The 13,261-nt window shown below is 48.4% G+C and overlaps 1 protein-coding gene across 8 annotated transcripts in view; it reads left to right on the forward strand.

Annotated features, from left to right (window-relative positions):
* Positions 1-2,383: 2,383 nt before the first annotated feature.
* Positions 2,384-13,261, forward strand: part of Banp (BTG3 associated nuclear protein) — a 76,532-nt gene continuing 65,654 nt past the window's right edge. For 3 of the 8 annotated variants that reach the window (XM_055621055.1, XM_055621052.1, XM_055621053.1), the window contains exon 1: positions 2,385-2,764. In XM_055621055.1, coding sequence (XP_055477030.1) covers positions 2,516-2,764 — 249 coding nt within the window. In that variant the 5' untranslated portion in view covers positions 2,385-2,515. Of the gene's footprint in view, positions 2,765-2,793; positions 3,238-13,261 lie in introns of those variants that run through there. The other 5 variants (XM_055621056.1, XM_055621054.1, XM_055621051.1 and 2 more) reach the window with 4 other exon arrangements.

Genomic DNA, 13,261 nt, shown 5'->3' on the forward strand with positions numbered 1-13,261 from the left:
CAACCCCCACAATATACACATAGAATAAGTAAACAGAATTTAAAAAATGCAGGGCATCAAAAAGAAGGGGCTGGGCGTATTGGCACACGCCTTTAATCCTAGCACTCGGGAGGCAGAGGCAGATGGATCTCTGTGAGTTGGAGGCCAGCTCTGTTACACAGAGACATCCTGTCTCAAAAAACCAAAAACCAAACCAAACAACAACCAACCAACCAACCAACCACCACCACCAACGACAACAGCAAAACAAAAACAAAAGGCACAGTTGGTAAAGTGTAGGCCCGGCAGATCATTGTGCGCCCCAGAACCCAGGTAAAAAGCCAGGCATGGCGGGGCGGCTTGTAATCCCAGAGCTGGGGAAACGGAGACAAGCGGATCACTGGAGCTCAACAGATGGTCGGGCTTACCTGCCCTGCAAGCTCCAGGTCCCATTGAGAGCATGTGTCTTAAAATACAAGATGGTTGACTGCTGAGGCACATGCATGTCTCTCTCTCTGTCACACACACACATACCAGCACTACGGTTTTGATTTTTGGCTCTCATTGGCTTCATCTCTGGTTGTTACCCAATTGTGTTGGCACTCGGACTTTCCTTCAGCCCTGCACTGCTGGCTAGTTGTTACCGCTCCACCCTTTCATTAGTCTTTTGCTGGATGGTTCAGTGAAGGACATTTGAAGTCTTGAGATGGCGGAGAAGGCAGAACCACGGGTGAAAGGGAGGCAACAAGGAAGCTAGGATGAGCATACTGTGAATGATGTCACCAATACTTATCTGTTTTTTGTTTGTTTGTTTTTTTGAGACATCGTTTCTCTGTGTAGCTCTGGCTGTCCTGGCCTCACTTTGTAAACCAGGCTGGCTTCGAACTCACAGAGATCCGCCTGCCTCTGCCTCCCCGAGTGCTGGGGACTCGTGCCCAGCCTTGATCTGTTCTCTATGCAGTCAGGCATTCCTGTTCAGAATTCTCACAATTAAAGAGTTTTTAAAATTAGGTGTGCTGTGAGTAGATTAGACTAAGATGCGTGGGTCAGCTGGGATTTCAGATCTTTATGATGGTAAAATACCTAGGACACGAGGTGAAAACAGACTTTTGCATAGGTCCTGGGCACACCGTGTGTCTGGAGGTCAGACAGCTATCTGGGAGAACAGGAAAGGACCCTGCAGGCTAAGGACTTTATTGAATTCCAGGGTATGATTCATACAGATTTTCTGTGGCTCTTTGACCCATATTGGGCTAAGCTCACGCGCAAACAAATTTCCTGAGGTAGTTTGAGCAAACAGGTTGTTCAAGGAGGTCACACAGGACTCTGAGATGGTCCATGTGACATATCTGGCCTGTGTGTTATGCCGTGGCCCCCATCAAGCAGGTCGCATCCTGCATGCAGTCCCAGGGGCGGGAGATCACAACAAGGAAGTTATACTAGTGAGAAACTCACTACACGGAGGAGGCCCTGTCCCTGGTGATGTAGGCACAAGAAAAAGTGACTTTTCAACAAAATTTTTTTCTCTCTCCTTCTGCGCACCCCTCACCCCCGCCCAGGCTGTCCTGGAACTTGCTATGTAGACTTGGCTGCCAACTTGGTTTCAACATTAAAAATGTAAGACTTCACACAGACGTCCAAAGCCTGCTTTCCTGGCTCCAGCTGCCTCCTCGCCCAGCAATTTCTCAAGTCTCTTTGGACTTCATCCTCATCCCTGTAAATGACAGGTCTCATTTTAACAGCTCAGTTCTGGGTTGAAGTCTTTTAAGACACTTCTGAGGCAAAGTAGCCCAGTGCCAGCCCCCAGACAGAGCACAGAGCAGGGTTGCCCAAAGTCGCCCTGCTGGTAGCTGCATGATTCATGGCATTATTATCGGCACAGGAGAGGGGTCAGGAAACTTAAGGTAAAGCATTTTCTTTCCAAGTGAAAATAGATCCCGGATCCTGGTTTGGAGGATTGCTCACTGTGATCATACAGAAGGAGCGAGCCGGGAGAACATGAACGACAGACCAGGTGCAGGGAACAAAAGCACATCGATGCCGCACGAGTTCGTACTCCAGGATACATAAGCATGTCACATATGATCTCACAGTAACAGTGTCCGAGCGAACTGCTTGCCCACTCAGGAGTCGGACAACTTTCGAGACGACGCCATTAAAGGACACGGAACGTCCGAGACCGATCCAAGGCGCGAGGAGGTAGGACCGGTTTGGGAGCGCACAGGACATTTGCGCTACTGTCACTACAAGTCCCAGCAGCCCTTAGGGCAGAGAAAGGATGCAGCGGCCAGAATCCGGATGGACCACAAATCCCAGCAGGCAAATCACGGCCGCGGAGACTACCAGTCCCAGAATGCATCGAGCCATACCAGCGTACCCTGGGATTTGTAGTTATCAGGGCAGCATAGCGTCTATTCATTCCCCCTCAGAGAGGACGTACGCTCCTCAGATTGCCCACTGGACGATTTACCACTTTATTAAGAATCACGGACGTGAGACGGAGAAGTAAAGGCACCTTTGAGTTAACTCTCGGCGCATGGGAGGACATCTGCGCATGTTCGCCGGAGTCCGTCGGCGAAAGCGCGCGCAAGAGGACCCCCGCGCAGGCCCCGCCCCCTGTCCGCCTGGCCCCTCCCCCGAGCCCAGGGAGCCTGCGCTGAGGGCGGGGCCCAGGCCGTGGGGAGGTGCTCTCAGCGCCTGCGCAGAGCGGCTGCTTCTCTCGCGAGGACGGACGCCATTATCGCATCTCCCCGACAAACACCACGAGAATTCCGCAGCCCACACGGTAATTGCAGCTCCCGCAGCCGGTCGCGCCTCCACTCCCCCTTCCCGCGGGGCGAGAGCGAGAGCGAGAGCGAGATCTCCGTCCGCCCCCGCCCCGCCCCGCCGCTAACCGTCGCCAACGGCCGCGGTCCGCACGCCGGGCTGGGCGGGGTGCCAGCGGGCCGCGGAATGTCCGCTGGCCGCCTCCGCGCCTCCACCCGCCGGGGCTGCGGCCCCCGGGTCGGGCGTGCGGGGCGCGGCGAGCGGGAGCGGTCGAGGCCCGGCGGCCGTGCTCACGTTCGGCTCCGGAGGTTCGGCGCCGCCCAGACCCGCGCCCGGCAGCCCTGTCCGGGCCTCGGCGCGCGGCCGCCGTCTCCCGCGCTCGGCCGCCCCAGTCTGTCAGTATAGAGCCGCGCGCTCTGCTCCCGGGCTCTGCGCACCGCCCTGCCGCCTCTGGTGGCTCCATCTCCCGGCAGCTCTTGGCTCTCTGCCCCGGTAGGGTGGCTTCGCCCTCGCTGGCGCATCCGCCTCTGCCCTGCTCTCTGTTTACATCGGGACCGATACTGGTGCTCGCTTCCCCACCTAGCGTCACGTCCGTGTCCCTGTCCCGCACAGCCTTGCTTTTTCCCCGTTGTTTGTAGTGGCCTTTGTTTTTCTGCTCTTGGTGACATTGTAACTCCTCGAAGATAGCGTTAAATCTTCGGCCTTCCTCCACCTCTGCTTTTGTCTTTTTCTGATCTGGGTCAGTGACTCTAAGGTCCGTTCAGGTAGGTCCTGATGTCTCTCCTGCACGCCTGGTTAGTTCAGGACACAGTGTTTCAGTCTTCCCTTTCTTCAGTCCACCGGGAGTCTCTGCCAAGTCCTTTCTGCTAGCTGGTTTCTCCCTGGACGATCTTAAACCTCTCCCGGCATTAGAACATTTGTACAGTTCACAGGTATGCTCAGTAGGCGTGTCCTTGAGCTCTGAGAAATTCTTTTGAGTCATTAGGGAATTTATTCCCCCGATTGTGTGACACACGTTTGGGTAGACTCCTCGAATCTCTTCATCTTTCTTTCTAATCGCTTTTATTCTCATTCCCGGAGAGAACGTCAACTTCTCTTGTAGCCCTAATTACTTTTTATTTTGCTATGTGCAGTGGTGCAGGACCTCAATTCCAGCACTTAGAGGCAGGTGGATCTTTGCAAACTTGAGGCCAGCCTGGTTTACATAGTGAGATCCTATCTCAGGGATAAAAATCCACAATCAAGATTATAATTTCTGAGTGTATATTTGTCCTTTTCCTTTCGCCTAGTAATTTGTTTCATGAATACATTTTCTCCCAAAGGCCGAGGAAACTATTAGCGGTTCATTTCAGTTCTCTTTGATTGCTTGTTTACTATCACTTTTTGGGGTTGGGTGGTTACCTTTTTTCTTTGTATGGTAGGCCCTCCAGTTGCCTAAACTTTAGGCCGTAAGAGGAAACTTGGCAGGGGACCCTAGGTCTGAGAGGTTTTTAAAAATGGTTTTCCTCTGTAGTAGTGACTTGGGAGAGCTTGTTACCTTTAAGATTGGAGGACCACATTGCTGACACTTTTATCTGGGCTGTTTGTCCATCTTCAAGGGTCTCCATTTGCTTGTCTCTGAGGTGGCTGTGGAGACTGCTGAGGCCCTGGTGAGGCCTGGATCCCCACTCCTGAGTGCTCTAAGGTGCTGTTTCCCTTATCTCCATTAGGTCTTCTGTTAGAAATTGATGAAATCTTTTGTTGTGTTTTACTTTCTTTTGGGTTTGTTGTACTCTATTAAGTATTTTAATAGGGTCAGTAGAGATTTTTACAAGGCCACTCAACTTGAACAGGAATTCCAAAGCCTGTTGTCTTCAGACCATTTCTCTCCTTTTTTTTTTTGTCTTTGTGATGGATTTGTGCCAGAGCATGGTCTTTGTGGTTGACTCAGTTGAATGGATGGTCCTTTGGCTCTGCTTTCTTGTCAAGGCACCAGGATGCAGGAGACTGGTTGGTCAGACCCTGACTTAGGCACTTCATTTGACTTGTTCTATAGTGAACACTGAGTTTAGCCTCTTCACTTTCTCGCGGGGTCAGTGCGAGCAGCTTATCAGGTCATGGTTCGCTGATCCGGAGGTGTGCAGTGCAGTGTTTGCTGTACCTACAGCTCAAGGATAGCAAGGCAGTGCATTGGCCTGGCACACTTGCAAGTTGTGCTTAATGAAATAGGCTTCATCTGCCAGAGCCTTGTAGCAGAGTCCAGAGCAACCCACACACTGATGAGCATCGGTAGGCCCACCTACAGAATCAGTCTTGTTATTAAGAATTTCTGAGAAACTATTAGTATGCCCCCCCCAGTTCCTCTCCTCGTATTGATAACTTACACGAGGAACTATCCACAGAAAAACAAACGCAAGGTTATTCTGTCAGCAAGGATACCTAGATTACAGACTTTGACAAGTTTCAGTGCCCCACTGATTTTTTGTTATTTGTTTCAGGATGTAATTCAGGACCCCACACTCTGTTTAGTTGTTATATCTCCTCCAGTCTGATTTTTCCATTATCCCAAAGTGTCCTCCAGTGTTTATAAGTCTTGGCAGGAATAAAGTGCTGTCTCTGGAAAAAGCCCAGCAGATACTGTACAAAGCAAATGATTGATGCTAATGTGGCCAGTAGGGACACTGATGTCAAATACCCCAAGAGTTAAACTAAGAACACATCAGTTCTCCGCTAGAAATACGATGTCACGAGAAAATGCTAGGTGCAGATGGGGGAGGAGTGTTCACTGGAACTCTGACCAGTGCTTCTCCAGGCGAGGGGCTCAGAATCTGCAAGTGGTCATATGTGAGTTCACTGATGGGGTAAAGAACCCCAAGCTTTGCTCCGTGAGGGGTTAATAGGCATCTAGGGAATGGAGGGCCCAGGCACAGAGTGTAGATGCAACAGCAGTTTTACCCCCTGTAGTTTAGCTTGTTTCCTTAGAATCAGCTGTGCCATAGAAGCCTAAGGTGTACAGTTGAATGAATTCCACAATGCAAGGCTGACTGTAAAATCCCATATAACTTATTTAAATCTAGAAAAAGAACATTTCCTCTGGGGGAAGAAAAAGACTAGAGAGTTGGATGCATTCAGGGCCCCAAGAAGAGAGTGACAGCCTGAAGTTCTGTCTGTCGTGAATGTTGTTACTGTTTCTCTTCATAAAACCCCTTCCAGGGAACTTGCCCTGTTGGTTGGCAAGGAGGAGAGTCTTAGAAATCTGGAGAGGAGGTGTGGGATTTGAACCCTGGCAGTTGCCTCCTTAGGAGCTCATTTCATTCCAGGCAGAAGCTTGCAAGTGAGACCTGGTAGCTCTCTGCCTTAAAATGATGGGAGGTGCTGCTCCCTTGTCCTTAGTTCTCAAGGGCAGATCTGGACAGTCACACTGGCACTGTCCCGCACTGATGGAGGTAGTAGTCCATCGGTGTGGGGCTTGGAACGGACACTGGAACCTGATGGAGGAGTTGGTACCTTCAGGGCATGGAGCCACCATTAAGGAGGAGGATGAAACGTTCCCCAAACACTGGATTGGATTACTATCTTGAATGAACTTTGCAGCTTTCGTGTCTTCACAGTCAGGAACTGCCCAGTAGGATTACATATGCATAGCTTATGATGGAGCAGACAGATCTACTTCCCCAAAAGGAGCCTCATATTGGTGATGGGCAATGATGGAGTGCTCTAGAGGGAGCACCTACATGATTGATGGCATACAGTAGTGAGCTTTGGAAGAATGAAGTCAGGAAAGGGAGGCTGGAGAGGTGAAAAGGTGGAAACGGGTTTCAGCATGTCCCTGAAAAAGTTGAAGGCTGTGATGGAGCATGTATGCGATAGTGACCACCTGTGTGGTGATCCTGGAACTCATGAGGAAGAGGCAGGTCTGTCTCTTAATTTGGAGGCCTCTGGTCTACATAGTGAGTTCCAGGTCATCCAGGGCTATGTAGGAAGACCCTGTCTCAAAAGTTGAGGATAAACAATGCTAGAAAGCGAGGTTGGGGAGGGCTGGGAACTGAGCAGAGCGATGAAGTCTGGACAGGTCCTGTGCTGATAGACCTGTCAGTAGCGCCACTCTGTGAGAGGAGCTGCAGCCTGTTTGCCTTTGCCTTAGATGGAAATGGGTTTGGATAGAACCAGAAGTGAGACCTTGGTGTGTGTACACCCTGCTGCCACAAACTGGGCTCCTTTGAACACTGCCAAAACCAAGGCATCTTCATCTTGCTAACAGACCCAGGGAAGGAATTTGGCTGCCTTGAAGTTCCTGTGGGCTGTGGGTTTCCAAGATGGGAACAGCCACCTCCTGAGGTCAGCTTATGCACTGGCCAGAGCCAGGGATGGCTTAGAGTGGAGATGATTGGTGCAGACCATCTTCTGTGCTTTGGATGCATCTCTGAAGATATCTATAACTAGCCTTTGTGGACTCAGGGTGGATTTTAGGCTGTGTGACCTGTTTACCAGCTGAACATTGTAACTGTTGGTCAGCTTGCACTCTTGGTCATGTTCCACGTTTCAGCCAATGACAAGGCAATGCCACTCCTGATCTCAGAGTTTTGTAAACATGCTCACTGAAGTCTATAAAACCAGTAAAGTCAAGGGTGATAGCTCCCAGAGTCTGTCCTTGTGAAGAGATGTGTGACTGTGATTACCCTTCCGGGTTTGAAATTTCATGGGTTTTAAAGATTTGCGGGATTTAGATTATTCCCATTTTTTTTTTTCAAAGTAAGGGTTTAATATTTACAATGTGTTTCAGAATTCCATAACTCACATTTGTCTAAAATGCCATATAAAGGAGGAAGCAGGAAGAGGAAGGAGTTCAAGGATGGAAGCCACTGCTACTGGGCCCACAGGCAGTTGTCAGTCACCCATTTAGTCCCACTTGCTCTTGGCTTCTAAGATCACAGGAGTGAAGGATCACCTCATGGAGACACATTTTTTTTTTCCTCTCATCTGCATCAGGGATCCTTGTAATAGGAAGTGGAAGAGGAGCTGGAGGAGCCCTGCTCTTTAGAGGGTCACCCCTTTAGAGGTGTGCTAGTATCCTTCTATTTCGCAGGCTCCTAGTAGTTTGAAGTGTCATTAAATCCCTGACTCAAAGCCTGGGATCTTTGAGTTATGGGCAGATAAGAAATTGTGTCTGGCTTTGTGGTCTGTCCGCACTGGTTACCTTCACTTTGCAGAGCAGAAGTTGGATGTGTGTATTTCCCACATCCAAGCTGTGTCTACACACCTCCAGAGGTGGACAGGGTCTGCCTTTGGTCTGGGGGTGAGGTGTGTGGGGCCTGTGCCCTTCCACTAAGTAGTGATAAAAGCTGGACACAGGCTAGGGTGAGAGTGGTGTGGCAGGTGAGAGCATTTGGCACAGGTGCCTTCCATTGTGCTGTTGAGCATCATGCTCAGGCCGCTGGCCGTCTGCTGCCAGTTATAATGGCTGGTCCAGGTGCTTCTGGGTCCAGGCTTTATCCTGCTGAATTGGGCGGCAAATATCAGGAGACAGCAACCTCACGTACGTCAGGGATTATAGTTTATTTTGGGAAGATGAATGCATCAGTAACAGCCTTTCAGAATGTGGCTCATAATCACCTACAGACCTGGGGACCAACCTTTCCTATCACTTCAGATCCAGGACCACACTTTCTCATTACTTAAGACCTGGAGACCACCATTTTCCATTACAGTTTTTTGTAGTTTAAAAAGCTCAAGCTCTTTTCAACAGGAACAGGGCTTGAATATTTGTTTTAAATAATCCCAGAAAAGGGTTGTGTAGTTTTTGTGTTTTTCAGGTGTCAGTTCTCTCAGAGAAGACAGGTTTACTTATGTTATCCTGTCCCTTAAACCTTCTATACTTAAGTAACAATTCCTGAAAACATGGACATTCTCCTCTACAACCAACTTCAGTGTAGTTATCACACCAGGAGATTTTAATTTCTCCTGCTAAAACACTAGATTCTTATATCTCACCGATTATCCCAGTAGTGTTCTTAGTTGCAAAAAGCTTCTGTGTGTGGAATTCCTGTGTGTGTGTGTATGTATGTGGTTTTCCTAGGTTTTGCTATACCTTGTATAATACGACATTAGGTGAGGTCTGTATTCTACAGACTAGAAGCTCAGAAAAATGCAAAGTGTACATTCACTGTTGGCCGTACCACTTGGCATAGCCATTTCCTTTTGAGTTCTGGGAAGACTGAGGGGAGGCTGGTTAGCAGAGGCCACAGGGTGTGCCCAAGCTGGCTGTTAAGTACAAGTGTAGGGTGACTGACATGGACTGAGAGTGTGGTCTCTCCGTGTCCTCTGTTAGATTGATTAAAAGGTGTAGGAGCCCGGACTCTAGTACCCACTTTCCTGTTGGGCAGAGTAGAGTGGCTTCTGGGGAGCCTCTAAAGCTCAGCGCTGGACTGTTCATGCGTAGTCTAAGTAGTTTATGCATTGTTCATCCTGAAGATTAAGGTGAAGAAAAAAAATAAAACAACCCAAAATGTTCCCCAGGGCAGAAAGTCAAATGGATCTGGTTTCTTAGGTGTCTTATTTTATTAGAAGAAAGTCTTGCTGTGTGTATCCCTGGCCAGCCTAGAACTCGCTGTAAGAGTTCAAGTTGGCCCTCCTGTCTTAGCTGGGATTAAAGGCATGCACCACATACATAGCTCTTAAGTTATTTTTCACATTTTAACTCAGAATATGTGTGTGTACATGTGTGTGGATGGAGGTCAGAGAGTAACTTCCAAGAGCCCCCACCCCCCCCCCCCCCCCCCCCCCCATCATGTGGGTTTTGATATGGAACTCTGGCAGTTCAGGTTTTGTGGCAAGTGCCTTTATGTGCTGAGCCATCTTGATAACCCTAAGCAATTCTTTTTAATACATCCAACAGGTTTTCTTCAAAAAGAAGTTATTCTTGGCAAGTGCTTTAAAGAGAAGCAGTTTCTTGCTCTTATGTTGCTACCACAGCTGAAATTGATGACAAGTGTTCTAGTTATCTTCCTTCACCTAGTCACTGGAGTACCACATCCAGATGCCTGGTACTTCTGAGATGGAGTTGAGAACTGTGAAGGCTTTGTAGGTGAGGTGCCCTGGGGTGTACTTGCTCCAGGATACCCTACTCTTCTGTAAAGCAGGGAGGGGATGTGTCCTGGTCCACTACTTGGCACCATTGCCCTGCGTTGGAGTGTCAGTGGTATTTTATACACAGGTCCTGGCATGGGGTGTGTTTGGCTTAATGAAGACACTACTATTGAGATGGGCTCTGCAAGCTAGAGTGTCTTGCCCTTATGTATGTACTGTGTACATCTTCCTCATTTGAGCTTCTCAGATCTGGTCCTGTTACTTTTGAGCTCAAGGGTTTAGACATTTTAATGGGAAAATAAATTGAAAACTAAAACGATTTCAAACTTTTTTTTTTTTAAATAAAGACAGTGTTCTCACTAGGTAGCCCAGGCTTGCCTGGAATTGACTATGTAGACCAGGCTAATCTCTGTCTGCCTCTGCCTCCAGAGTGCTGGGACTAAAGTCTTGGCCCACCATTCTCGTCAGGTATTTGAGTTTGCTTTGGTCTGGCCTCAGCTTAGTGGGCCAGCATTAACAGAGTACACAGTAGAAGAACATGGCTGATGTGGTCCAGGTTGGCATTAGTGCCTGGAATATTGGCTTATGTAGTAGAGATGAATGTGCAGGTTGGGCCTTGTAGGCCACATTTGAAGTGAATGGAGGTGGCTCTGCTCTCGGTTAAGGAGATGCAGGTATTAGCCATCAAGCAGCATTTCCCTTGGTCCAGGTCATGGTGTTTAAAATCCTAAAAGCAATGCTTGACATTAAAGTGTGTGCTGTGGTCTGTTCATCAATCCAGGTCGTTCATAATCTCTGGAAATGTGACTGATAGCCTTGCAATAGGCCCTCCTGTTGGTGAGTCATTGTGCAAATACCCTTTGTGCTGCAGGTTAGGTGCTGGAGAGTAGGTGCAGGCCGTCTGGTGCAGCGCAGCAGCTCTTGGTGTGCTGTGTGGCAGAAGCAGCAGCTAGTGTAGACAAAGTGGATACTGTGTGATCCAATGAAACCATGTATGGGGGCTGAAATTTCATCTAATATTTATATCCTGAAGTACAGTAGTTCTTTAAAAATTTCTTCTATTTTAAAATGTAAGGTCAACTTTTGGCTCATGGGTTGCACAGAAACAGATGGAGGTAGAGCTGGCCTAGGACCCCCAGTTTGTCACTATGTTGCCTCTATAGAGTCTATGCGTGAGAAACAGACTGAGGTCCTAGGTAGGCCAACTAGAAGGGCTGGAGGAGAGCTGGGGAAGGTTAATGGTGTGGATGGACGGAGCCTTTGAAGGAGCTGGAATAGACCGGGTGGGACAAACAGTACAGAAGCAGCCGACAGGTGCAATTCCTGCTCAGTTACGGATGGTTTGGGAGGCACACCAAGTCCACCATCAATGTGTGCCATGGAGACATGACATGTTGGAACCAGGGTTCTTGGCAGTTGATGCACGTCGGTGACAAGTGTGAGCAGAGAAGGGATGCTGAGAGGAACCAGCAGGAGGAGGACACCCTAGGGATGTTGAAGGGAGCAGGCCCAGAATGACTGGCCAGGTCCTGCAGGCTTCATTCCTGAGGAGCTGGGGAATGCCCCCACCCCCCAGCAGTTGGGGAGAGCAAATGGTGAGTCAGGAAAGCTGGGCTTGAAGTTTTGGGATAGACATTTCATACTGCAGCCTGGACAAGGTAAAGTGCTAGATAAAGAAAGCCCAAGAGAAAAGAGAGGCAGAGATGGAGGTTGACTTAATGCCCATTCTGCAAGCCTCCCGTGCTGTGGTTATCAGAGGATGGCCCACATCCTCTGGGATATCTGGAACACCTTTTCAGGGGGTCTGTGAAGCCAAAGGAATGATGAGAGATGATCTTTTTCTGTGTCAACATTTGGACTCATAGCACAGAATTGGTGGTGAGGTTGCTGGTGCTTGAACACAAGTCAGGTCTCTGGCACCATGCTGTGTTCTTGTGCTTTCTGCAAGGCAGTGGAACATCAAATAACATGTTTTTACCCAAGAATGTCCTTGGTGGGCTGGAGAGATGGCTCAGTGATGAAGAGCACTTGCTGCCCTTCCAGAGATGCCAGGCCAGTTCTCATCATCTGGGTCTGGCTGCTGACAGCTGTAACTCCAGTTCCAGGAGATGTGATGCTTCTGGTCTCTGAGGGCATCTGCACCCATGTACATATTCCCACATGCACAAACACACAAACACAATTAAAGAATAAAAATAAATACGTTTTTAAAAAGATTGTTCTAAATGTCTCAGTAAAGCCATTGCTTTTCTAAGTTTCCATTTTAGAACTCACCTCATCTTAACACTGATGATATGGATGGATGAAAGCATTTGCATACTGGGATTGCTCCCAGGATAGGAAGCTGCGAGCTGGACTAGCTGCTTTCTCATGGATGTCCACATGACGAAATAAAGCCTGACCAACATGGTTTTTCTTGTATAAATGTACAAAGCCTGTCGTGCTAGAGGAGTCTGTTGTTAGTGATATGAATTGAGTTGTCAAGTGGGATTGGAATTTTTAGGAAGCTGCGTTTACTGCTTCAGTGAGCCCAACAGCTCCTTCAAGAGGGGTCAGGGCTAACATGAGCACACATGAGGCTTTGCTTATTTATTTGGAGATACGGTTCACTACATAGCCCAAGCTAACCTTGGGAATCTTCCTGCTCAGTGCTGGGATTATAAGTCTGCCTGGCTCTGCCTGGCATAGTGTTTAGTATCGTCATATGTCATGAATGGCATCTGTAGGCTGAGTATATCATAATGAGCAGGATTTTCTGAATGATGGATGAAAGCTTATGCTTGGCTTAGAAACCCACTGGGCAAGCAGAACAGAGCAGTGGGTTTTAAGGAATCAGGTGCAAAGTTCCCAGTGTGGTTTCAGGCTCTGGCTGCAGCCAAACTTCAAGAACTAAAGCAAGTGCTGAGTTTTAGGGTCACCGCAAATGAGTGTATCCATAACTGTGCAGAGGCTTTTGAACTGCTCTCCTATTTCGAGCTGTGTCTCCCCATGGAGCTGGCTGAAGTCAGGGGCTTCATCCAGAGCTAGCCGTCCTGCCAGCCAATGAGTAGAGTCTGCAGAATTTAACTATAGCCTGGCAGGTAGCAAGTCTGTAAAAGGACAAGCCAGTGCTACTTCTCATTAAGTTTTTGTTATTTTAGAAATTGTAGCTCTTTTTCACTAAAAAATTATTTTGTATGTTAATATAAATGAAAAATAAAATTTCAGTTGTGTGTTGGTAGTGCTTACCTTTAATCCCAATACTCAGGAGGCAGAGTATTGCAGAGGCAGGCGGATCTCTGAGTTAAAGGCCAGCCTGTTCTACAGAGTGAGTTTGAGGATAGCCAGGGCTATACAGAAAAACTGTCTTGGGGTGGGGGGAGTTTTCAGTAACTATTACTTAAAAACAAACCAACACAGTGGGAGTGGTGGCACACGTCTGTAATCCCAGCACTAGGGGAGGCTGATCTCA

Source organism: Psammomys obesus, unplaced genomic scaffold (genome assembly GCF_907164565.1).
Source record: "Psammomys obesus unplaced genomic scaffold, mPsaObe1.curated_primary_1811, whole genome shotgun sequence".
NCBI classification, from domain to species: domain Eukaryota; kingdom Metazoa; phylum Chordata; class Mammalia; order Rodentia; family Muridae; genus Psammomys; species Psammomys obesus.